The sequence below is a fragment of the Perca fluviatilis genome, chromosome 10 (genome assembly GCF_010015445.1).
Source record: "Perca fluviatilis chromosome 10, GENO_Pfluv_1.0, whole genome shotgun sequence".
NCBI classification, from domain to species: domain Eukaryota; kingdom Metazoa; phylum Chordata; class Actinopteri; order Perciformes; family Percidae; genus Perca; species Perca fluviatilis.
The window spans coordinates 13046668-13074391 of NC_053121.1; the positions used below are offsets into that span (position 1 = coordinate 13046668).

At 41.4% G+C, this 27724-nt stretch overlaps 1 protein-coding gene across 1 annotated transcript; it reads left to right on the top strand.

Moving 5' to 3' along the window:
• The first annotated feature begins 3780 nt into the window (after window positions 1-3780).
• Window positions 3781-5438, top strand: LOC120567153 (zinc finger BED domain-containing protein 4-like). Its single transcript, XM_039814006.1, has 2 exons — window positions 3781-4723; window positions 4905-5438. The coding sequence occupies exons 1-2, from the start codon at window positions 3968-3970 to the stop codon at window positions 4911-4913; spliced, it is 765 nt and encodes a 254-aa protein (XP_039669940.1). The 5' UTR covers window positions 3781-3967; the 3' UTR covers window positions 4914-5438.
• The last annotated feature ends 22286 nt before the right edge of the window (window positions 5439-27724 follow it).

Here is a 27724-nt window from a genome sequence, read left to right on the forward strand (position 1 = left end):
GAAAACGACCGGCAGCTTGCAGTGCCCTGTACCCGGCTCACAGTCACGTTTTATCGGGTAAACTGAACTACCAACTGCCGCTGATTCCGGGTCACGTGACCAGCCGGCGGTCGCCTATTTTCGTAAGATATCATACGTATCTGTGTGCATACATTATCGTACAAACCTGCTCATGAGAATGCGTTGCAGAAACAAGGTGCAAAAGACGTGAACAATCCCGCCCTGAGGATTCCCTAGGTCCCGCCCAATGATCAATACTCTTATGTGAATAATGGTTCTGAAACAACTGAGCTGTTATTTATGGGATCTGCTTTCTTGATTACCAACGGTTACATGCTGCCAGTCCGACATGCCGCCACTCCGACATGCTTCTATTCAGACATGCCGCTATTCCAACATGCTGCTATTCCCTAACCCTAACCCTAACCCTAATGGAAACAAAAATTGTCGGAGTGGTGGGACGTTTGAAAACAATGGAAGTGCCGCCACTCCGACAATTAGACGTCAATGTCGCAGTGGGGGTATGTCGGAATGGATGGCGGAACCCATTACCAACATGTTCATACATTGTATGAAGTGTGAGAGAGCGTAATACTCACACAGGTGAATAATCAGAGACATGCAGCGTAGCCTCAAAAGGCGCAGGGAGGAGGAATGGCATGATTCTGCGTAGCACTGTGACCTTTGTTTTCCCCACGCACACAGTCTGCTGACACACCTCCAAATGAACCAGCTGAGTCACGGTGCCTTTGTTTTTGAACGCAGGTTGTGTGGAGCGCTGCTGCAGCCGCGGGAGGAGCACTGCAAGCCCTTTGAGCTCCGAGAGCGCGCCCGATATTAAAGGGCTTGCATCTTAAAAAAGCTGGGAGAACTTAGCGGAGGACTGTGTAGTTTCATACACAGCCCTGGCATACAAAGCGAGCTGCGGGTAATTTATGCTGCCGAGCCGGAGCCCTGTCCGTCTCCGCGTTCTCCTTCCAATGGCCGCCGTAATGAAAGACCATTCTTTGAGACAGGCCCAGGCCCCGCTGTCTATCTGTCTGGCTCGGCTACGAATGTTGTTTCGCCCAAATTGCTGTCACAATCGTTTAATCTGCTCACCCCAGAGAAAAGAGATACCCGCCTCGACATCTTTCACTGGTCTTCTCTTCGCCTGGCTCCTCACTCTCTCTCTCTCTCTTTGCCCTTGCAATGTGCTCTTCAGCAAAGCACATCTTATCCTCTCTCATCCCCCACTCCTCCACCTCCTCCACCCTTCTTGTTTTCACTCTCTTCCCTGAGTGCACTGTGTAGAATTCCTATTTGTCTCTCTGGTGACACTAATTGGAAAATAGCTTGAGGCTTCCCCTGGGCTGCAACCCCGACAGGCTCTTTGTTGATTAGTGGCAACTTAAGAAAGTTGGACAGGAGAGTGGTGACAGACAGCATTTTCTCGTGTCCATCTGTCCCTCCGAGCCATATTTTGTCCTGACCACTGGACGGACGCGGACTGAGGGAGGCGTATAAGCTGCGTTTGAGCTCTCAGGGAGCAGCAGTGTTTAATGTGGTCTGAGATTGGCATTGGGGCTTTTGATAATGCAACTAGCGTGCTGCAGCATGTAAATTCACTTGCGTGGGCTATTTGGAGTGTATTATGTAAATGTTCAGAAACAACCATGCTTCATTTGTGAAGAAGGGCAGGGGAGTGCGTCTTGCAGTGTATGAATGTAGGATGATGTTTTGCCAGAATGTCATTGCAGCAGCATACTAAATCACTTACAGAGACATATTTTGAGGGTATGTATTGAGATCTGTAGAGCCCTAATTGGGCCTCATTCACAAATATTTTGACAGTTGTTCTCTTTGAAAAAACAGATTCATGTGCAGACTCTGTGATTTGATCTTACTTATGTTAAAGAGTTTGTTAATCCGGATTGTTCTTATATTGGATGCATGTTCCAGGAAACCAGTTCATCAGCATAAGGTAAAGCCGACATCAACCGATACAGTATGTGGATGTTAGTCTTAGTGCCATGAAAAGAAAATATCAGGACGAACAAGGCAGATAGAAATAATTATGTGTAACTGGAAAACTGTTTTCAACAGTAGCAAAAGACAGAGAGGAGAGTACATCTATTACCGCAAGTAAATGATGAGAGACTTCTCTCCTGAAAGGCCTCCAGTGGTCCCCAGAAGATAACACTGCCTGACTTTGCTAATCCTTTTACTCTAGCATGGCTTTTATTAAAATATCTCAACAACTCTTCGATGGATTAGCATGACATTTGGTGCAGATGTGGGTGATGCCCGGAGGACGTATCATTCTAAGTTAGTCTCGCATTGCCAGACCCTCCTCCACAGCGTTTGCGGAGGAAGGTCTGGCTAGTCCGCACAGCATTCCGTGATGGGAGAAAAACGTGCTTTGGTTTATTGGCATTTCTTTAAATCAATCACAGTCGGCGCTAAGCGCCGGACGGAGCCACTTGTTTTGGTGGAACATGTGTACGTTAAAAAGTTGTTTTAGTCGTGCAACAGAAAACTCAGATTGGACAGATAGTCTAGCTAGCTGTCTGGATTTACCCTGCAGAGATCTGAGGAGCAGTTAACCATAGTCCTCATAAATCCACCGGAGTTTAGAACGCCAACAACGGGACACCCGGTGGAATTTCCGGCAGCACCGGAGCAATCCCAGAAGTGGAACGTCGTCGATATATAGACTATCCTGACGATGTTCTGTCATCAAGTCAAAATAAATGTGTCAAATACACCAGCTCAGAAAGAATGGATTACGGAAGCAATATAAATGATGCAGTTGGAAAGGGTAGCTTTAGGACTGTAAAGTAATGTGACATGTGATATGATGAAACATGGGCGCCAGTGGGATTGGACTTAATGTCACTGTAAAGGGGGAAAAAAAGAAATCCCCTAGTTTTATTTTGTATTATTTAAATGTAGTAATCGTTGGCTTCTTCTTCTGTCAGTGTTGTTCTACAGTAGTAACGTTGCATATTACCTGTGATTTTAGGATAAAAGTACAGTGAAAATTGAATGAATTTAACAATGTTCATAACTGCTATTGTTTGAGGGATGCATTGGTAAGGGTTGGTTTATATCTGTGTATTGGTTTGGAAGGGTTAGAGTAAGTGTTTTTGACACGTTTATGTTAAAAACAAACTGCATTTAAATTAGAGATGCACCGATTGACCGGCCGGTGACCGGAATCGGACGATTTTCACGTGACCGGCGACCGGCCGGTCAGTCTGACATATGCCGGTCCACGCTACAATTAACTGACAACATAAGTTATACGAGTTACAGTTCTCAAGGACGCACGCACACACCGCGACGGCACAGTCTCTTTTTCCCTTTCTCTCACATGTGAACACACACACAACCTTGTGAATTAACCTGCAACATGTCAGCTGGGTGGAAATTCTTTAGCATGTGTGCAGAAGATAACAAGTTTTCAATATGCAACACCTGCAAGGAAAAAGTAGGGCGTGGAGGGACGACATCAAAAACCTTTTGGCACAACAAATTTAATCAGACACTTGAGACATCACCCAGCTGAATTAGCGAAGTTTGACGAAGCTAGCAAAGGGCAACGCTCCGGGGCTAAAGGTAAAAATCAAGCTAGCACTGAGCCATCCACAAGTCAGCAACCTCTGTTCGCTTTTTTAAGCAAGGAAAGCAGCAAAAGCATAACTGGAAAGATAATGGAATTCATTGCGCTGGATGACCAGCCGTTTTCTGAGGTTGAAAATCTGGGATTCAGAAATCTCATAAACTATCTGAGCCCAAAATGTCATACCAAGTCGACGGTGTTTCTCAGATGTTTCACTGAAAGAAATGTTTGACAACGTGTCAAAACACACTCGCAGCATCTTACATGCCAACCCCAATGCAGTGATTAATTTTACAACTGACATTTGGACGTCAAATGTGAGCTTTAAGTCCATGCTAAGCCTAACTGCACAGTGGGTGGAGGATGACTTCCAACTACACCAAGTCATGTTACAATGTCAAGAGATGGTCGGGTCCCACACTGCTGCCAATCTGGCCTTTGCATTCGACAGAATGTTACAACATTGGGGAAATCGACAGGTGTAGGGTGCATGTGGTGTTGCGAGACAATGCAAGGAACATGGTCAAAGCACTGAATGACGCCAACTTGGCTAGTTTGCCCTGCATGGCGCACGCATTACAGTTGGCGGTGAACGAGGGTCTGCTGTCACAACGAAGCATTACTGACGTGGTGAAAACTGGGAGGAAAATTGTTGGACATTTTAAACACTCACCACAGGCCTACTCGCGATTTCATGATATCCAGCAACAGCTGGGCCAACCAAGGAAATGCCTGCAGAAAGATGTCATCACAAGATGGAACAGAACTTTCTATATGCTAGAATCGCTGATTGAGCAGAGACGTGCGCTAGGAGCATTCGCTACGGAGCATGACCTACCGGCCACTCTCACTACGCACCAGTGGGGGTTAATTGAGAACGTGCTCACTCTCCTCGCTCCTTTCGAAGAACTTACAAGAGAAATAAGCTTATCGACAGCAACCGCTGCAGACGTCATTCCAGCAATCAACGTGCTGAAACGGCTTTTGGAGGAAAGAGCTGATACAGATGTCGGAGTGGGCACCACAAAAGCAACCTTGTCGGAGGCAGTCCAAAGAAGGTTTAGTGACGTCGAAAAGGAGCCCCTTTACACATTGGCAACAGTTCTTGACCCGATGTTGGTTGGTTATTTATTAAAACATTTATTTATGTATTTATTTAACCTATTTTATTAATTAATTAATTAAAATGGTGTGTGTGTGTGTGTGTGTGTGTGTGTGTGTGGTACATAGGCCTATAGCCTGTTAATATCTGATTGTGAAACAATACTTTCTTAAATCCTTTTTTTTGTTTGTGCAAAAGGTACAATAATCGCTACTTCTCCACTGAAGTGAAAGATCAAGTGAAACAGGAGCTTCAGACTGCACTGCAGCGGGAGACCAGATGCCCACCAGCGGAACCTGCTGCTGAAGCATCCATGGCTCGTGGACCTGACCCAGAGGAAGCATCTGCAGCCAAAAAGCCACGTAGCTTACTGATTTCAGTTCACGATGAAATCCTTAAGGAAAATACTGAGCTGGAGCAACAAATGGCCAGCCTCTTGTCTGTGCAGGTACATAGCTACTTGTCAGAGGTGCCCATTGGCAGAAGTGAAAATGCATTGACTTACTGGAGGATTAACAAAGATTGTTTCCCTGCACTTGCTCCACTTGCCCAAGCTTACCTCTCTGCACCATGTACAAGTGTTGACAGTGAGCGCTAGTTTAGCCTGGCTGGACATGTGGCAGATGAGAGAAGAAAACGATTATCTGGTGACAAAGCAGAAATGCTTCTGTTTGTGAAGAAAAACTTGCCATTGATGTACAAGTGATTGCAATAGGGGTGTGTGTGTGTGTGTGTGTGTGTGTGTGTGTGTGTGTGTGTGTGTGTGTTTGACTTGAGAAATATATTTGTACAGCAGACTTTTATTTTATTTCATATATTTGTATCATTTATATATTATTGGATTGCCATTACCTGTTTTCATACAGAGGTTTAGTTTGCTGAAAATCACATTTTTTTTAGTGTGATATTGGATGTGAAAAGAAGGAAATGGTTCTAACATTGCTCTTTAGATGTGTGTGAATTTCCCCACACCAGGAGTAATTTATATAGTTCTATTTTATAGTGATCCATTATCTGTTCAAAATGTTCTATGCAAAATGTTCCATTAAAGAAAAGATAGAAAATAATAATAATAATATTTGTGCGTGCTGTAAAGTGGTTAGAAAAAATGAAATCGGAATCGGCTAAAATCGGTATCGGCAGGTCAAACTCAAAGAAAATCGGAATCCGCCTAGAAAGTTGTAATCGGTGCATCTCTAATTTAAATTTAGTACACCTGACTCCTGGAACTAATTGCTTAAAATCATCTCACTTTTGCCTTTTGGACTATTTAGAAATCTGGTTTAAAGGTCCCATGGCATGAAAATTTCACTTTGAGGTTTTTTAACATTAGTATGAGTTCTCCCAGCCTGCCTATGGTCCCCCAGTGGCTAGGAATGGTGATAGGTGTAAACCGAGCCCTGGGTATCCTGCTCTGCCTTTGAGAAAATGAAAGCTCAGATGGGCCGATCTGGAATCTTCTCTTCTTCTATAAAGCATCCAAAAAGCAGCATGTCATAGGACCTTTAAACCTGCAAACTTCTACGTACTTGTAACTGCTTTACACATGTTGTACTTTCTTGTGATACTATGATCCTAATTTGTTTATCAAATCAGTTTTTCCAATTCAGAAAGTTTGAGTGTCTTTTTAATTTGCTGATCACGGTGTCGCTTCTTATCTGTGTGGTTGTCCTGTTTCTGTCTTTGTAATTTGTCTCAACGTCATAATAGATGAGGGCCGCCCTCAATGATCTCTTGAGGATAAATAAAGGTTGAATAAATAAAGAGAGAGAATTTCTTCACACCCCGTGCGGTAAAATCATGGAATGAGCTTCCAGAAGAAGTTTTGCATTTCCCTTCAATTCATTCTTTTAAGAATAGGTTGGATGCATTTTGCCTGTTAAAAGGTGTAATGTATAATTATAAAGCTTGTCAGTAATTTATGTAACTAATTTATGAATTGTTAGAACATTTCAATCATGAAATGAATGTTTTATGAAAACATCTTAAAATGTGTGTGTGTGTGTGTGTGTGTGTGTGTGTGTGTGTGTGTGGTGTGTGTGTGTGTGTGTGTGTATATATATATATATATATATATATATATATATATATATATATATATATATATATATATATACTTGTTTTGTGTTGCTTGAGTCTGGAATAGAGGATTGTATATCCTGTACCAGAATTATTTTCAATAAATTTCAATAAATAAATGCATGAATGTTAATTAATTCAAAATACTTTGTTTAGATTTCAAATTAAAAAAAGAAATCAAATCACATGTGTCCAATCTGTTGCCTTATATTCCAATGACAGTCCCTTAGGCCTGTAACAATTATTACATAATTGTCGAATTGTCAATATTTTGACGTTATCGTGGTTTCTTTATTTAACCGCAGTTAATTGCTAACATTAGCTAAGGTCCTAAGGGCTGAACCTGGTGATATTAATTGTTAATTTTGTTTTCATATGCCAAATTGTAATTATATAACTAATTATTGGACTGCTAAGCTAAAGCGATGCATTTTGTTGGCACTTGACCTCCTCGGGGGAATGCCAGTACAAATTTTTCATTTAAACAAAATTTGTGTAGTTAGCTATGAAAACACAAATGTTGACGTATCTTGGCCAAATGAAATGCTATCAACGTTAAACATTATAATACATATGATAAAGAGACATGTGTTTACTTTATACTGTGTGTTACATTATCTGGTCACATACTGTAACGTACATAACCATGATATAACCAGAAGATGTATCCTGGGATTCCTTTAAGCTTTAATTTGTTAAAAAAAAGTAAGCAATAACTAAATAATTTTAAAATTTGACTGAAAGAGACAATTATATTGTTAATCGCAATGATTTCTGAGACAATTGTACGGCAACATTTGGAATTGTTACAGCTCTAAGTCTCGTCAGCCTCAGCTGTGTGTTGTGTTTATGGCTCTCACTGTAATCTGTCATTTCAGTGCTTTGAACTCTGCGTGCCTCCCTCTCCTCCTTTTCTCTCTCTCCTTCCTTAAGGCCCTCTCTGCTCAGTCAGAGGTGATGTAAATTAAAACACCTCTAATCAATATGCACACTACTTATTTAACTAATGAGATGGCTTATTCTGCCAGTGGGGAAGGCATTTGTAGGACTTTGATGCCTAAGAAAAGTCCCCCCCCCGTATGTCTCCATCTTCACATCACGATTAGAGGCACCCGGGAGGGAGCACTCGGCCCATAAATTGATAAAAAAGCTTGATACCCGCTTATCATGTTGGAGCTTCAGAGATATTTTATTGGAAGACCGCAATCATGCTTTTATATCCACAATGAGGTCATTAACACCTCATTTTCACTTAACCACTTTGCGTTTAAGACAGATCAGATATCTGCTTTAATTATTATTTTTTTCATTATTTTTGGTGGCATTTTTAGGACTTGATTTCCACTACAGATGAAGACATGAAAGGGGAAAGAGAGGGGAGGAGCCGAGGAGTAAACCTCTACATATGTGCGCCTGCTCTACCAACTGAGAAACCCCGCCACGATAGCTGCAGTATTTGATATTTAAAAAATAAAGCCAAGTGGAAATGCAACCAACAGACTGACAACAATCTTATTGGTTAAACCTGAATTAAATGACAAATTAACATTTGTAATTACCTTCCAGAATGACCCATTTAATAATTTCCTGACCCAACAAACTGATTAGGGTTTAACAACCTTAGGACAACTTGTGCTAAAATAACTGCTTCATTAAGTTTAGTGGACATTCACCATGGTTAAAGGAACTACTTGGTTTTTTTAAGTTAAGGGAGACATTTCGGGCTCGATGGTGTTTTTTGCCCCCAACTGCTCCTTCCAGGCAGCGCTGCGACCGCTGCCTTCAAGGCACCTAACCTTAACCTTAAAGTGATGGTTCGGAGTAATTCACCCTAGGGTCCTTTGCACTATGACCTCGAGCCAAACACCCCCCCAGAAGCTTTTTTCACCTGGGTCAAACATTGGGAGAGTTAGCTAGAGTAGGGTTATCAGCTGAATAGCTTAGCGCAGGGGCTAAGCTATTCACCCAACGGTGCCTTCCAGGCAGCGCTGCCTGGAAGGCACCGTTGGGGTGCCGTGCTATTCCACACCGGAAGTATCTCAGAAGCGGAGCGTCTTGCCTGCCCGACTTGCAGACGCTACCTTCGCCCTCGGCTGTTTAGTTGCTGTGTAACAGGAGCTAAATGGCTACATTTGGTAGAAGTAGCTGGGCTTGCTACCTTAAAGGGTAACTACCGTTGTTTTCAACCTGGACCCTATTTTCCTGTTTTTAGTGAATGATGGGAACAACAATCTTTGAAACTGGTCCAGTGTTGAGCAAGATCGCTGCAGTCGGCAATGGCGAAAACAAGCTACAATGTGAGTTAATAGGGCAATTGTGCAGCTTGTATTTACGTCCACTAAAAAAGCTTGTTTTGCCGCTGACAGGCTCAGATTAATATTCTAAGTGTCTGACAACATTATAGAAAGGATTTCTAAGGAGGTCGACCTTTCTGTGAAGGGTAAGATCCTTTTTTGAAACATAAAAACATCAGCCAAATTGCTTTCACTAAAGCCACCAGCATCAAACTCCGAGCATTGGTATTTGACGCCCTGGGTCAAACCCTCCCCCCCCCACTGCTTGTTAACTGGATATGAGACAATTAAAAAGTGCAAATATGCCCTAACCTTTGTTCTGTCATCTTCCTCCTGTGTATAGGAACTTATTATTTTTTTATTTGCATGCACACTCGTATCTTTTTCTGAGTTTCCTCCAGAAGGATTTCTGCCCTTTGCGTTGAATATAAATATGTTGCACATCACAAAGCCACTGACCCATGAGCTCTGAATACAGCGACAGAAACAAAGTTTACAGAGGGCCTTCATGGACAAGGATGAGCTTCTGTTTTATTCAGGAGTGGAGTATAGGAGTGGAGTATAGGAGTTTTTGTGTGTGTGTGAGTGTGTGGTTGTGTGTGTATGTTTGTGTGCATGTGTGTGTGTGTGTGTGTGTGTGTGTGTGTGTGTGTGTGTGTGTGGATGTTTGTGTGAGTGTGGTTGCGTGTGGTTGTGTGTATGTGTGTGTGAGTGTGGTTGTGTGTGTATGTTTGTGTGTGTGTTGTTTGTGTTTGTGTGTGTGTGTGTTGTTTGTGTCTGTGTGTGGTTGTATGTTTGTGTGTGTGGTTGTATGTTTGTGTGTGTGGTTGTATGTTTGTGTTTGTGGGTGTGTGTGTATTTATATATGTGTGAGTGTGTGATAGTGTGTGTGTGTGTTTTTTTTTGTTGTTTGTGTGTGTGTGTGTTTAGAGTGTGTTTTTTTTTTTTTTTTTTTTTTTTTTTTACAGCCTTGACCTTGAGCAGTGCCGTTCATCACAGTGGGGGAAAGGGAACCAAGCAGAGACACAAACCCTTATCGGAGAAAATACTCTTGTTGTCGGAAATAGCGGCGATGAAACTGCTGATGCCGCAGCTCTACTGTAGTTTTTCACAGCATTGGCAATTTCAGCCACTCCGTGGCTCAACGCACTCAAACTCTTCCGTCCTGACGCTGTACTTTAACGCAGGCAACCAGCGGCTCTGTCAACTCTTTGGCGGGTTCACGTTGGGTAACGCTGGCACAGGAGGCAGGCCTCGTTAAATTTAATATCACCATCACATGTTTATGCATCTGCTGCTGAGGGCTGGGTGGGGAGATGGGCTCAAGGTAAAGCCCACTGATTGATGACTCTGCAAGTGCAATATATAGTCTCATTTTATAGTCTTATATGTTATAATATCAGAAAGAAGGAAAGATTGAGGGATTTTTATTAGGGGAAAGAAAATATACATCAATAGGTTCGGCACAGATGTTGTCAGTTTACAAGAAAGAAAAGAATCCCCTATGCAAAACATTAAAAAAAGAGAATAAAAAGGGGGAATAACTTCAAAATCACAATTAAAAAGCAAAAAGGCTAAAGAAAATAAAAAATTAACATTTAGGAGCAACATATAAGGGGAGATTAATCAAAACAGTAATTTCCTAGATATATCACTATACATCTTTGATAAAATATTACTAGACTTTACCTTTTTCAGCGAGGGGGAAAAAAAAACTTTCAAATCATTCATATACCAAACAAAGGAAGGCCTAGAACATCTCCACTTACTACAACGAATATGATAATAACCCATGAGAAAAATCATATTAACTCAATCAGATGTAGATGAATCTACAGTATCCATATAGGACCTAATATGCAAAGCTTGTGAGCTACATGATTGAGACCGAGACTGAGAGAGTTGAGACAAAGACATGAGGCACAAAATGGCAGGTGTGTGTGTGTGTGTGTGTGTGTGTGTGTGTGTGTGTGTGTGTGTGTGTGTGTGTGTGTGTGTGTGTGTGTGTGTTAGAGCTGTAACAATTCCACATTTTAGTGTACAATTAATTGTCCCAGAAATTATTGCGATAAACAATATAATTGTCTCTTTCAGTCAAATTTAAACATATTCATTTACGTATTACCGTAAATTAAAGTTTTGAATGAATTCCAGGATCTTTTTAATTATATCCCTGTCATGTGACCCAGATAATGTAACAACACAAATACACAGCCTATGAACGTATATAGGGTCAAAAACTAACAATTGAAATAATAATCAAAATATAAAGTTCAAACCAATAATCACTTATATAATTACAATTTTGCATATCCAAGCAAAATGAACAATTACCAGTCATACATACAGTCTTAAAACCTTAGCTAATGTTAGCAGGTAATTGTGGTTAAACAAAAAAAACATGATTATGTAAAAAAAAACAAAAAAGGGCAATTATGTAATAATTGTTATAGGCTGTGTGTGTGTGTGTGTGTGTGTGTGTGTGTGTGTGTGTGTGTGTGTGTGTGTGTGTGTGTGTGTGTGTGTTTCTGTCGGCTGGCAGATGAGGCTTTCTGGTTTGGGACAGCTAACATCCTGCATTTGCATCCATGCACAGTTAATAAAATAGAAATATATCTTGTGGCACCTTGTGGCCTGTCCTTAAAGGTGTCCTGCTGAGTCTTTGACTACTTGCAGTGCTATGGAGGGATGAATTTAGGCGTGGGTTCTCATTTTATTTGAAACGCTCATGCACAAGACCGCGGGTGCACACATTGAGTTTTGGTTTGGCCAGTCAGCAAGTGTCACCGTTTCTGTTTTTTGCTGCAGCCCAGAAACGTGTCTCCCATAGACCGCCATTATAAAAGAGAATTCTGTAAAACTCTTGTTAGGGACCGTTCGGTATTTATGGAATGGACCACCGGAGGAAAATAGGGGAGGGTCATGTCTTTTTATTCTTTGTTGAGGGGAGGGTCATCCAACATTTTTTTGTCCAGAGGGGGGGTACCCAAATTTGTATTCATAGAAACAGCAAAATTTCAAAGTGGCTTCTTTGGTGCATATTTTTCCATGTAGCTCTCAGTCTCGGCCCTCCTTCACAACCAGATGGGTCTGACCAATGAGTTTGGCTGTGGGGCAGGGGGCGCACTGCCCCCCTGGTGGCTGAAACGGGTAATTGCATTGTTTAAAAAATGAGTGGAATAATAAAACGTCTGGCATGACCAGATATTTTATAAATATCTTAACGAAACAACTAAATGGTGGTATGTAATACATCTGATTTCATATACTGCTTTAGTAAAAAAATATTTCCTGGCTGACGATGAAAGCAGCAAGACGCAAAAAACGAAAATGACTGCTAGTCTGGACATCTTACCGTGCCATGGTTGCAATAAAAGTTTCCTAAATGCCACATTTGATGTCAGCTTACTAATTGATTGCGGGTTTTGTGTAGATTTGGACTTTTATACGTTTATTCCACTTTGTTTAAACAGCGAAGTCGAGGAAACCTAGTGACGAGTCCATAGAAAACAGTTTGTGTGTTGAATGTTACCCAGAGTGCTTTGCTGAATGGTCTCAATGTTTTATTTCATGTGAATACTAGTTTACTAGAGTAACTTAGTATTTGAAGTAATGCAGTAATGCAGGAAGTGTGCATTTAGTTTCCATGCTTATTGTCTTTCCACAACAACGTTGATGAGTAAATCTACTGAAATGGCCACCACACCATAACAGAGGCGTGTGATGTGTCAGATGAGAATGCAGAGGTTTAGTCTTGTATGTCATTACTGTAAAAGAACAATGGTAATCTGTATATCTTTGCCAAGCACAAACCAGTGCAGAAGATATTGATAAATTGTTGGGGGAGGGTCATGCCTTTTTTCAAAATTGTTTTGGGGATCATAGAAAAATTATTACTGGTGAGGGGAGGGTCATGTCTATTTTTACTAAAGGTCCCAAAACTCCTCCAGTGGCCCCATAAATTAATAACCAACAGTCCCTTATGATATTAGTTTGTAGTTAATGTATTAGTTTAGTGTCTTTAGAGGAGTGGGCGTGGTTAGTTGATTGACAGGGAAGGACTGACACATCACATGAGGGAGGGGCGTGTCTGTGTGATGCTAGATTTAGCCCAGGTCAAAGCTGCAGGTGAGGAGATTGATTCAATCACGTAGGCGGCACGCTGTAGGTGGACAGCTGCACACCGCACGCACACCACACTTTTGAAGACAAAGACGCTGAAAGACTATTCTTGTTTTCCCACAGCACAACGTTTTTTTTAACCCTCATGTTGTCCTCGGGTCCAATTTGACCCGTTTTCAAAGTTTAAAAATCAGAAAGATGTTTTTTTTAATTTTTTTTATACAAATTACCCAAAAATTAGATGGATTCCATACAATGCATTTTGCACGTACATTTTATGATCACTACTTTTATTTAATTTTGGATGGTTTATTCAAGTTTTAGCATTAAAAAAAAATTGAAATGGTTTCAAAACTGTATTCTGACTAAACTTTGACTCTTTGAAGTCTCTGATTATCCATCACCAAACATTCCTCTAATATTAGTCTAAATATTTAATAATTTCTGCTTTTTTAACTCAAAAATTAGGTATAATTTCCTAAAAATTAGGATTATTGTCCATGAATTCCAACAATAAGTTTAAAACTAGTGGAAATAACTTGTGTTGTTAGTGGTGTTTGGTGGTTGGGTAAAAAAAAAAGCATCAAAAACGTAAAAAAAACAGCAACAAAAACATAGAAAAAGCATCGAAAGTGTTGAAGAAAGCGTCAAAAAGGTGTTAATTTAAAATTTTGACTCGGGAGGACAACAAGTGCACGGTTGACGGGAAGACAACACAAGGGTTAAAACCTGAGCTACAACAACAAGGAAGAGCTGGGCTGGCCCGGTAAATGGGGTCACCAAAGCAAGCAGCCATCTTCAGACGCCAAAAAAATGACTTGGCGGCTGGGTGAGTCAGTTTAACACAGCACAACCCCTCATCCAGGTCAGCTTAGTCTCATTCCCGCTAAACGCAACACGCAGGGAGAAGGAGAAAGGGGGATTAATACCAGCTAAGCTAGCCTTTTAGTAGCTGTGTGTCTTTGTTATAGGAGCCCAGGTTAGTTTAGCCTTGTAACATCGTTGACAGGGACACCTCCAACTGCATACAAGGTCAGTTATTACTCTTTCACTAGAGTCATCTCAGAGTCAGGTCCTCATCTCTCCTAACACATCGATGGTTTAAATTAAAAGTGTTTTTGTAAAAGGTCAGGGATGAACTTATAGCCTTTCTTCTAGTGTAGCTCTCGGGGCGAATGCTTGCTTGTTTGTTTTGTTTTATAGAGCTCTTATATTCTGATTGCATTATCTCAATATACTGCTCCCATTACGCACAACAGATATGAACTCACCAACACGGACACCATGGATGTCAGAAGGTCTGGCCTTCAGTGGTGCGGTTTTACATTTTTGAGACCAGCCATGAATCTTTTATTTGATCGGGGAATAGAAAAAGTTCTTCTTTTATTTGCGTCGTTCAAGCTTTTTGTCACCTCACTACCCACAATCCTTTATGAGCACTGCCTACTGAGAATGGCCCGAGCAGACCGCTTATTACGTTTAGAATCTGACGACAGTGGTGTCAATGTGCAAAACCTCAGCAGTCCATCTCGCTTGTCTTGTCTTGTGTGTGTGTGTGTGTGTCTGTGCTGTGCGTGTGTCTCTGCAGTGCTGTGCGTGCGTGTGTGTGTCTGTGCTGTTTCAATCATGTAGTGTGTCTGTGCTGTGCTGCCCGTGCTTGCGCGTGTGTGTGTGTGTGTGTGTGTGTGTGTGTGTGTGTGTGTGTGTGTGTGTGTGTGTGCCTGTGCTGTGTATATGTGTGTTCGGCAGGAGGCTCTGTCAATCACTGTCACATGATGTGACCTGAACTAACCGAATACATTATGCATTTCGAGTCAGTCAGACTGGGTCTGGGTTCCGAGGTAAGGTTGAAACACACCACCAGAGGAAGTTTAACATGGATCCTCTGGACTTTTCAGAAGAAGAAAAAAGTAGAGTCCAGGCCATCAGAGCCTGATTATCCCAATATATAAAGGCAGTAAAAACCATTCAACTGTGAGCTGCTGAGCTTATTAACGGTAGTGACCAGATGAACACTTAAGTTAGCTCCGACTGACATTCAGGGCTGTTATAGGCTTGTTAGGTTCTTCCTCAAAACTGTAAAAGTTACAATTGCAGACATAATTTCCTTTTAAACATGAGGAAATGTGTCTAAAGTGTTGTAACAGCCATGATGTAGAAATCTTCCTAACGGAAGACACATAATTCACTTTTATATACTAACACACATTATATCCTGGGGGTCGGCCAACATAACATTTTGAGTCAGACACAAAATTTCCTGCATTCTGGCGAATTTTTATGCAACAATTAATGGTTTTTCTGCATCAAGTTATAGTGCAAATGTTTTTATTTATGTAAAGGAAACTATTATTCTCCTGTATTGTTCAAAACTTTCTGCATATCCAAATCATCACGTATTTCGGGATGATTTACTTTAGGAATCATGTACATCTCAACAACAAATCTGTCAGATAATCAGACCAAAGCTCCAAAGTTTAAATCTATATAAATCACATTTTTATTAACTGTAGGTTAACTGTAGTCCTCATAAATCCACCAAATTTAAAATTCCAACACAAAGAAAGTGGAAGAAAACGGAAAATACATGCATCCGGCGGAATTTCCTGCAGGAAGTGGAACGCGAAGGATATAGACTAGCTGTGTGGTAGCTTTCTTTTAAAAATGTAATCGTTTTGCTTGATTTGCTAAACTCTATGATGGCTGAGGAACTTTTTTGCTGACTTTTTTGGGCTTTATGTCGACCAAACTGTAAGTGAGAAGACTATATGAGACATGCAATAATACAGTCAATGAAATCGATGAAATAAAAGCATGTCAATAAACTCTACATTTGTCTCTTGATGTGATTCTCATTTTTCAGTGAAGTTGAGTTTGACACCCCTTGGTCTAGATATTTGAGTACTAAAATGATATGCCTTTATTAATGAAAAAGACATGTTTAAAGAAGAAAAGAGAACGACAGAGAATAACCCAGAGAGGTTTTGTGTTCTATCACACGAAACTCCTGCCTGGCTAATTCAGAGAATAGACAGTGCAGGTTCCAGCTGTCGGCCCAATTGCAACACATGACCCCGTGGGGTCAAATAGTTCTTCATAGAGTCCGCCTAATGAGTAGCTCTCTTCCATATAGAGCTGCTGGACCGCGAGAGATGAAGGAGTTGTCAGATAGAAGGGTAAACCCTTGTAGCAGCGAGTGTGCAGTAATTAGACAGAGACCGAAACCTTGTGGAAATGAATGACCTTTAAAACCAAGCTACACCTGAGGACTGTGGACAGGGCTATCGGAAAAATGTAGCGTAAGTGGGCATTCACAGCAAGAAAAGTGATCAGATGATTCCCAGAAGGTTGGTGCGGGGGGAATGGGTGGCGTCAATGAAACCACCCATTTATGTCCTGTTGTGTTCTTAAAACCCCCAACAAGGCACAAGTAACCTTTGTATTTAACAATGACTGTTTTCCGTCAGATCGTTTATAGGTTTCGACATTTCAGAGCGCACTTGAAGGCAGCTTCATTTCACAATCGAGAGAGAGAGAAAGGGAAGAGACGAAAGAGACATAGCGAGTGCTTCGTTGTTGCAGGAAACATTACACAAACTCCCGGGCAGTTTAATGATTGGGTTTGGTGTTTTAAAACTTTCTTGTGGCAGCGATAGAGGCAGTGGTGTTTCCTGTTTCCTGTACGGGACTCTCACACCGCCTCAAACCATAGCTCAAAACACTCCGACAAGTCTGATCCTCCGTTACATGATTGGCCACCGCAGCGTGACGTGGGGATGCGTTTCTCCAAAAGTTGAGACCTTTTCGCCCCAGGCCCGCTACGTTTTTGGCCAATTGTTTATGTGGAAAGGAAGAAAACTGGGATTGTGCTTTGGATTTGGGCCATTAAATGTACCCTGTGGAGGTAAACTAACACTGTGCGTATCCTTGAGGCCTAACAAACATGTTGATTGCACTTTATTCCCCGTTTGCAAAGTAGATTTTTCTGAATATTTGGCCACCTGCATTCTTTAAACTGATGTTTACATCACCTAGCATTATTCTTGACCGCCCTTTCGCTACATGCCTCTGCATTTTAATGTCACCAACTGCTTAACAGTTGTGTGAAACCTCCAGCAGGAATGTGTATGGCATCACATTCTCACCTTTTGTGTGTGTGTGCGTGTGAAAATCTGTTCTTATACACACATTTAATACAAACCAATTTCAACACTGCTCTGAAAAAGTTGTGTAGCCTATTCGATAAAAATTACAGACATTTGTAACTATAAGAAGAACTATATATGGAATGCAAGTAATATTTAACTTTGCAAAGATATGGATACCAATATCATTTTGTCGCTGTCGGGCGAAAAAACCTTGTATGTCCAAATCCCTTGCTTTTCAGGAAATGGAAAAAAAAGGCTAATTTGAAAACGTTATATTGAGCTATTTACCTTAGACAAAGTCAGATGAAATCGCCTCGTCACTGATTCAATATTTGTTAAAAACCACAGACAGACATAAAGGGTGACCAATAGCATTGATTTCTGAAAAAAAAAAAAAAAGATGAAATATGGAGATAGATTTGCATCTTTGGCACAGAAGCACAGCTTTGGTTGTCAGATATACTGTATAATTGCTTGTACCTGAAAGTCGCAAATCAATGTATTATTATCCGTTTATAGCCCTCTATGATCAATCCAAAATAATGATAATCATTATTTCTGCTCATTTGTTTCATGTCTGGAATATGTAGCAGCGAAGTAACACAGTCAGGAAAGTGGCAGCATCTACTCCATTGTGGTTGCCGAAGAAGAGTCAGTAAGATGGCCTCTGATTGGTCAACACACTCAGCCCACTGGATTTAGAAAATCGATATGGACAGTGACAACAGTAGAAAGATACCTTTTTACTATGAAAAGATAAATAAATAACCGTTCAGTTGTGGATTTATCATTCTGGAATAACTATGCAAAGTCTTTGGTTTGGTCCGAAATCTCCTCCTCTGCACTACATGTTCAACATATAAACTATCGTTCAACGTACTTTTGTGTAAACAAAGAGTAGTGTGTATCTTTTCGGACGCACTGAGCTGTCATTTTCATCATTACTTCCTGAGAGCCTCCTTGCCGTTGAAGACACGTAACCATGGTAACCCCCATGCCGACCTCCGCTCTAGCATCATCGCCAGATAACGCTTAAATTACTGAAAGAGGTGAATAACTAGACCAACGGTCCTTTTAATATGTAGAAATGTAAATTAGAGCGTTATTGGCGTTACAGAGCTCCTTGGTTTCTGTCCGTTTGTCTTTTATGAACGTTGCCGTTACTACTGTATTGCATTGTGGGATATTTATGCCGGTGTAGTGTCTAGTATTGCATACTGTAATATTTTACTGGAAATAGTATGCAATTTGCATGCTATTGGTTTCGTACAATTGGTTTCGTACTATTAGTTTCGTACAAAGGTTTTGGACATCCTAAAAAATCTCACATACTGTTTTAGCCTACTAAGTAGCATGTTAGTGTGAAATTTGGGTGGCAGCCTTTGAAAAAACACTGAAGTTTTAGGCCGGATTGCTTCTGGAAGGCTTCGATCACCCAGAATCCCTCTTTGGAAAGGCTCAGATTAAGCTTCATGAAGCTTTGAGAACCATTTTCTTTATTTTCTGGGTCCCCCAAGATGTCACTTTTGGTTTCAAATTAAAAGCTCCAAGGAATGGCAATTCAGTGTGCTTTCAACTCTTTGTTGAACAGAGAGCACCACCTACTCAGAAAATTAAGAAAATGCTTCATGAAAGTTCATGAAGCTTCATTTGGACATCACCAGCATTCAGACTAAACAAACAGAACGAAGCTAGCTTGAAGCAATGCAGAGATATCGGAGATTACATAACATGATTTTATGGATGCATCGTTATGGATTTATTGTACAAACAAACTGTAGTTCCAGGCTGGATGAAGAAAATTCTAAAAAGCATACGATCGCATGGAAGACCTCGGTGAAACTGGGCATTTCTCTTTTTCTAATAAAAAAAAATATGTTTATACACTGTTTGGATCTAAAGATATTGAATATGACATACATGTTTTTTTAAATTGTTTAAATGTGTTGTTATATACGAATGGCTTCGTCCCCACAGGGTTAAAACATTTTTATATTTAACTATACATTTTCACTAATGCTTTCCTTCCACACTAAGCTTTTTTTGGAACTGATGTGACTTGTGATTTAGTGTGGCCGAAGAAAACTGAGCCTTTTGAAAATGATAATTACACGGGTGCAGACAGTCAGGGGGCACAGTGGCAATAAAGAAGCCAACTCTCTTCAGACAGCAAACAAGATTTTTAATGAACAATAAGAGAGACTGTCTGGCATTTCATTCTAGATATAGACCTTTCTGAAAACAACCTAAAGTGATACTTCTCACAGATGAACTGTGTTTTCGGAATTAGTTGTCTTATTGCCAAGTTATACTCTGGTGCTAGAATAGCCACGAGGGTCATGTGGCATGAATTTTGTCATTTGCCCATATCTGCAAAGGGCGTCTGTTTGCAGCATATTAGTCTGGTATTGCCAGACCTTCTCTGGTCTGGCTAGTCCACACAGCATTCCCTGATGGGAGAAAACCGTGCTTTGGTTTATTGGCATTTCTTTAAACCAATCCCATTCGTCTTGGGCGGCGCTAAGCGCCGGAAGAAGAAACGGTGCCGCTGCAAAATAGTCTCGGGAAGGAACTTGTTTTGGTGGAACATGTGTACGTTCAAAGGTTGTTTTAGTCGTGCAACAGAAAACTCAGATTGGACAGATAGTCTAGCTAGCTGTCTGGATTTACCTTGCCGAGATCTGAGGAGCAGTTAACCATAGTCCTCATAGTCCTCATAAATCCGGCCGAAAAGATGGACATCCGGCGGTATTTCTGGCAGCACCGGAGCAATCCCGGAAGTACAACGTCATGGATATAGACTAGCAGCATACAGACAGTAAGGCTGACTGCACACGTAAACCCCTGCAACTACATGCAGTTTATTCTAAACAGAATGCCCCTTCTGTACGTCTGCTCTGAAAAATACCAGACCCTTTAGTCGATAGACATAGTTGAGGAAATGCCACTTTCCTACCACTTATGGTTTAAACCATTATATCAATGCACCTACAAAGGCACAATGTGCGTTGTAAACTGAAGGGTCGCAGCACTACACTGGATGGGCATATTCTTTATATTTCTGCGTTGCTACTTTCAGTATCTGAATACTTCCTCTGCCACTAATCCACAAAGTAGTGGCCGTTGTAATATCGTTATCTAACATTATGTCTGTCACGGTGTCTCCCTCTATCATCGCTGTCAGACATTTTTCTTCTATTGGTGACAAAGGTTTAATAATGTGACTTGGTGTGTTTGTTTCATATTTGAGGTTGTGTGTGCCAGATTAGTTCTGACACTCGCTGGTTATTAAACGACAGCAAGGGCAGGAACATCAGTGTACACTGGCGTGCACATAGCTAGTTGTACATATGCATGTTTTATGCCCGTTTCTCAGCAAAGGTAGGTTTCACAGCCAGCGTTTGTCCCCAAAGTTCAAAGAGGAAAGCTGATCCAATGTAATGGGCCCTTAAAGACAACCTTGTTAAAATGCATATTAGGGGCTCGAAAAGAATAAATAAAGCCGGTAGAAGAAGGGAAAGAAGTGCTTGAAAAAAACACTCTGACATACGCTTTGTCTAACAATGTACCGCCTGCCGGGGTTTTAAAAGATTAAAATATCTGAGGTTCATATTTTTTTTGTTCCTCCTCATTAGGACATGTCTTGTGTGACTTCTCATTGTCAAGAGCGTTTGATACTGTTACATTTTGTTCCCGTTGTTAGCAATTTGCATTTTTCTTTGGTGAAACATCTTGTTCCATGTGTCACTATAAAGGATCGGTTTCCTTTTTTCTGAGATCTTTTTTTCTGTTGCACTCTTCCCTTCCCCCTTGTATTGCCAAACCCGAGTTCCTTTCCTGCTGGAATCCAGACTGTACCACTCTGTGTCCCCACTTTCTTTTTTATTTTTTGAGCTGAGTGAACGAAAAGGAGACATGTACCATGTGGCTACACTTACATCTCTCAGGATAGAACACATGAGGGGCAGTCAGTCTGGATCCTCCACTGAAGAACAAAAGAAGTCATGGCTGCTGCACTGGTGGATGTACGTGGAGGTAAAATGAAAACCTGTGAGGGGATGAGATCTCACCCTTAATAGTGGCACTGGTCCCCGGTGGGATCCACTACATCAGAACCTCATTAGAGGAACACGGTGCTGGAGATGGAAGGAGGCCTGCTGTCTGTACACAGGTTAATCAAAGTGGAAGAGATAACCTGCCTCTGCCTGGCTCACAGACGAAAACATGCTGTAACTGTGATGGGCCACAGCAATGCTTAGGTTACTTTAGCCCGCATATCGGTTTCAGTTCACGATAGATTTTGGCCCGCCTAGTTGTGCACCAAACCAAAAAGACGGGAAACTTTTCAAACTGTAATTACGTGACACTCAAAACAGAATTTGGCAGATTTAACAACTTTGAGACTCAGAAATTCCCACAGAAGCAGAGAGTTTTCATATTCAGGCTGTGAAACAGCTTACTTTAAGAAATATAATCATTGTTTTTGCTTCATTTGCTAAATTCTATGATGACTAAGGAATTTTTTGCTGACTTTTGTAGGGCTTTATGTCGACAAAAGGCGAGAAAAGTGTCAAAAAAAGAAACACAAGTGTCTCAAAGAGAGACAAAAAGGTCTGCTGACCCACTGCTGCTGGGTCTAACGTTAGCAGTCCGCTGACCCACTGCTGCTGGGTCTAACATTAGCGGTAGCGAGCTGCGACACAGTTTACGGCTCCACTGACACGTATTGTCACTTTGACAGCTACCGACAATCGCCATTTTGTTGTGTGCCAATCACATGACCACTGGAAACAGTTCCATTTTCTTTCTATGGTTAATAAAGAGGCCTTTGCAGAAGAGGTACATATGAGGCGTAAGATTCAGTCTGGTTGTGGTACTTCCATCTGGTCACCTGTAGAGGCTCACAGAAGGTTTTCTGTCTCTCGTCTCTTTCCCACGACTCTCTCACCCACAGGTTAAAACGGTTAAAAAGACAACAACGCAATTTTAAATAGTGACAAAAATGTCAGAGAAAGCCACAAAAAAGTCGGAAATAGCACCAAAATGACGACATGCAGTAACACACACATATTTAGCTTTTTCACTGAAATAAAAGCATGTCAATGAACTATACATGTCTGGCCCTTGATGTGATTCTCTTTTTCCAGTGTGGCCTTTAGAGAAGCTGGGTCGACAACCCTGGTTTAAAGAAATGCCAATAAACCTGAGCATGGTTTTTCTCCCATCCAGGAATGCTGTTTGGACTATGCGAGACTACTTAAGCCCCGTTAATAGAACCACCTGAATGCCTTGCTTTAAATGATGGAGGAACTCAGAATTTCCGAAGCAGCAGCATGTTGTAGAAGTACTGTGCCTTTTGAACATTTGGCTGGATATGCAACAAGCAGAGAAAAAGGCAAATCATCCTTCAAGACGAGGGACCGTAGCTTTTTGGCACACTGTGTAATCTTGTAGAGTTCTCCAAATGTATTTATCTATTAAGATTCAAGATCAAGAGAAGGCTTAAAGTCTTGGGCGTAGAGTGGTTCCTCTTTCATCCCTGTAACACCTTTGATTAAAAAGTTATTAGGCAGCGAAGGCACCCTGACCCACTAACAATTTGCACCAGCTGTGGGGTGTATGTTGTCACTATGAATATGCTGAGTTCAACTTTAATTTTTTATTATTTTTCAGTGGCTTTTTTGGGGTTATGTTTTGATATTTAAAATAGTAATTGCTTCATCTTATTGTAGAAATCCCAAGCATGTTTTGCCTCTCTGTCTCTATACTAAGACTAAGATTACATTTTGTTTTGTGAGAAAATAAGTAATTCAAGTGTGCATGTGTTCATAAATGAATTGCTTGTAATTTCACAATTCCGAAATATAAAGATGCATTGCAGCTCATTTAATTTAATCTCAAATATTCATAAATAAAGGTGTTTAATTCGTCCTGTCATAAGTGATCAATACAATAATAATTAAAGCTACATTGTGTAAGAATTTCTCCCATCTAGCGGTGAAATTGTATATGACAACCAAGTGAATATTTTCTCTATTTCAATTCAATTCAATTTTTCAATTCAATTTTATTTATAGTATCAAATCATAACATAAGTTATCTCGAGACACTTTACAGATAGAGTAGGTCTAGACCACACTCTATAATTTACAAAGCCCCAACAATTCCAACAATTCCAGTAATTCCCTCAAGAGCAAGCAGTGCGACAGTGGCGAGGAAAAACTCCCTCTTGGGAAGAAACCTCGGACAGACCCAGGCTCTTGGTAGGCGGTGTCTGACTAGCCGGTTGGGGGTGTGATGAACAGTGGCGATAGTAGTCACATTAATAATGGAACAGTGACTGGATGTAGCGGGAAGCTGCAGGGTTCAGCAGGACGCAGCATGACATTGCAGGGCATCGCTGAGCTCAGCAGGGAGTGCAGCAGGACCACGGCGACAGCTGCAACCAGGGTCTTGGTGCCAACGTTCTCCAAGGAAATACGCTGGGGGAAAAAAGCATAAGGACTCGGGGAGTAAACTCCCCAGAAGCTAGGATTAGTAACAAGCATTTCTGGGACGGGCTGCACACAAATAGTAATAGTAATAGTAACAGTAATAGAAACAGTAATAGAAAGGGAGAGGAGAGAGCAGCTCAGTGTGTCAAAGGAAGGAAGTCCCCCGGCAGTCTAGGACTATAACAGCGTAACTATAACAGGTAACTAAGAGAGACAGGTCATAGCCCCTCCCATTCCGAGCGCGTTTTAACTCCTACGGTGGCCGTATGCCAAGATTAACATGGCTTCCAGTACGACTTTGTCCGTTCTGTATATTGTACGAGATTAATAGTGTAAGGCAATGTTTACAGCGTAGGCTACATATTTTTCTTTGAGATCAGTTGATGCGAGGTGCGAGAGAAAGCTAAAGGAAGAGGGAAATAGGTAAAGAAAAACCAAAAGACAGAGCCGGTGGCAGTGGATTGGTGAGACCACCTAGGCAAAGAAAAACTACAGAGACACTCTCCAAAGATGACGAGGCGACTCCGTTACATGTCCTCGAGAACAGGTGTGATCCTCCATCTTCAACAGGCTTTCAATTCTGCCGGCAGTCGCGAGTAATCTCCTGGTTGGCATTCGAGTGTAAAAGCACAAAAGGCGGAGGTATGTCCCTCTTTGGCTATGTATTTTAAAGATTCGGCTGTCATATGTATTCTGAGTGATTTTAAATGCCAGATTCTACGGTTACGAGAATACTTTGATTAGATGGTGGAAGTAATTGCACATGAATGAGCACATATTTGTGAAAGAACAAAGGGGATTTTGCTAAGAATCAACTCAAAAAATGTGGAGCTTTTTTTAATTAAGGAGGCGATGCTGGAATGACTTGCAACACAAGAAAAATAAGAGTTTAAAAAGTGGAGAATGTTATCTTTATGGAAACATGGGCAAAATTCACCCTGACGTTCTGTAATAATTTGGCTAAAGACAATCAGAAAGTTTGGTCTTTACCAGGTGTGGAAATGTTTAGAATAAGTTTATCAATGCAGTGTTTTTTAGAATCTCTCTTCTGTATTACCCTTAATTTCCCTCACATTACAGATGCAGAAATGAAACGCTGCTTGCACAACATCACATACATTGTGCACAAGCATGCTACTTGCTACCTGCTGCTTGCAACTTAAGTATAAAATACTTGCATAAAGTAAAAAGATATCACAAACTACAACAAACAGGATGGAGATCTATAAAAAGGCTCGCCTATACAGATGGGTTTTTAAAAGCCAGATAAAAGAGACCAAAGATTCAGCAAATCTGATAGATTGGGGAAGATGATTCCAGCGGGTTGAGACAACAACAGCAAGGAAAAGTACAAACTGTAGAGGAGGCCCGAAGGATTTAAGGAATGGTGATATATTTACAGTACATTCAGCCCACTTCCATTGATCCCCAGCCTCAACCGATTCTACAGAGAGAATGCCAAGAAATCAAAGGTTAATCCTCTGTGTGTACCTCTTTGTACGTGATGTGTGTGGAGATGCATACACCGTGTGCCCACACACAGAGATTTAAAATGCTTTTGAGCTGTGATTGGGAATTATGGCTCTGAGTTTGCATGCAAGCTGAGCTGAGCCGGTAGATCAGACCAGCACTTCCTATCAGGAATCCCGGCTAATTCCAGGCGTGTACGGCGTAGGATTAAGAGGCACAAATTAGAGATTAGAACACATACGCCGAATGAGGAGGAACAAAGCGGCAAATCAAATGTCACCCACCCTGTTAACACTTCTGGGTGCTCCGTCTTATCGCCCACAGGATCCCGAAGGAGCCCTTGGCGGCTAAGAAAGCAATTCAGGAGGAAAATCAAAAACGGTTTTGCTCCACTTGTCTCGTGGACAGTCTCGCTAATAGCCAGTCTTACATCGGCTGAAGTTGCCTTTCCTCCACCCTACTACGACAGAAGCATCACGTGCCTCCCGACACTCTGGTGTGCCATGTGCCTGACACACACAAGCGTAATTATTCACAGGCTCCAGCTAAGAATAAAGATCCCTGTGTGGATCTTTTATCTCTCTATGGTTCTTTCAGGTGTTTTAGTGTTTAGTGCCTTTTACGCTAATAACCAGCACTGTGCACAGTGGTCAAGTGTGTTATTAGAGGAACAAATTGACGCGGTAACACCTAATTGTGCATATTTAGTGGACAGTGTAACTAGAGTCGCATCACCTTGAAAGCTTGGCAGCACTTTTAACAACACACGGAGGTGAAACTGCCACTAATCTCAGCGTGCTGATGAAAGAGCCTTTGTGAGGGGGACTAGGAGGGAGTATTGGAGAGTTTATTGAGCCCGGTGACCCATTGAACTAATTAGCAAGAGTATTTTAGAGGAAATACATTGGCGGGGAATTCTCATCATCACTCGTGTCTCTGTCTCTGTAGTCAAATGAAGTGTTATCTGTCATGTAGGCGCAGGGAAGAAAAAGAGCAGGGTCGGGGGGTGGGTCTGTCAGCCAGTGTTCAGGACACTCATTATCGCTCCAAAGTGATGGTCATGTTTGAAAATGACTGAATTTTTAATGCCTCCCTCCCACACTCTGGTTGAAAGGACTGCCGCATTGGCAATAGATCTCCGATTTACTGCCACTGGAGACCCCTAGTTGCTCTTTTGCTCATTCTCTCCCTCCTCCGTTTTTCCATCCTCCCTTCCTTTTTCTTGCACCCCCCTCCCAAAAACAGCCCAACTCATCCTTCTGTCTTCTGACCACAGTAATTTATGCACCGACGGCGGGGCGTCTGTGCCAATGCCAAGACAATTACGCCAACAGCTCCTCCTTTTTTTTGTGTTGTGCGAGTTCCAGATCTGGGTGTGCCTGGCGGGAGGGAGCCAGAGATGAGGCCAGCGCCGGGTGAAGGAGACACAGTTTGAGCACGCTAAAGATTTTCTGATGATCCACCACAATGTCGATAGGCGAGGATGCAGCCATGTGGCCCTAAACATACAAAGCGCTATTATTGAGTCTTAGCCTTGCTCACTCAGGGAAAAAGGGGGCTGTGGAGGTCAAGCAGGGATCATTAAACGTGTCTGATGCTGCTAATTCGCTCAAAACATGGCCAGAATGGACAGATTTAGGGGAGGGAAAGAAAAATTAACAACTAAGAAACATACATAACATAAAGCCTCAGAAGACCTCTCCTATATGATATATAAGTTTTTTTTAACCCAAACTGAGTTTTTCAGATGATTAAAAGACCTGTTTATTGAGATCTGCAGCTGAAGAGAAATATAAGAATTCTCTTCATTTCTTCCTTTCATTTCCCTACCTGCAGAATGTCATAACATGCATCATTTTCTTTGCTTCTAAGATTCCATCAAGTTTCAAATTCAATCAGCTTTTACATTCCACACATCTGTGTCACTTTCCATCAACTTAAACTGAATGTCACCACCTAATTGACAGTGATAGCCTCGTTTTTCAATTGAAACATCGGCTTTTATTAAAAGCACTTGACAGGAGACACGTTAGAGTGCTGAATGAAATCAATGAAAGCTGGTGATGCTATAGTGAAACCATCACATTTAATGCAGGGAAAAACACCCATCTCTCTGGAAGCATGTAATGCAATCTTTGCAACAAATTACAGGAGAAAAACTATTACTATATACTGTGTTGCATAGATGAATGTCTTGGGTGCTACTAAGCAATCCCTACCATAACAAGATACTTTCGCTAGCAAGGAGCACGCCGCAATCTAACACACTCTCACTCCTATGCTGTCAAAAGCGTCAGGTGCCTTTGGCGTTTGTTATTGACACAAAAAGCCTCCTTAAGAGTCATATTTAAACTCGCCTTGTGGAGACTCTTGTCACTTTTTGACGCTCTGGGTCAGGACGTACGTTTAAC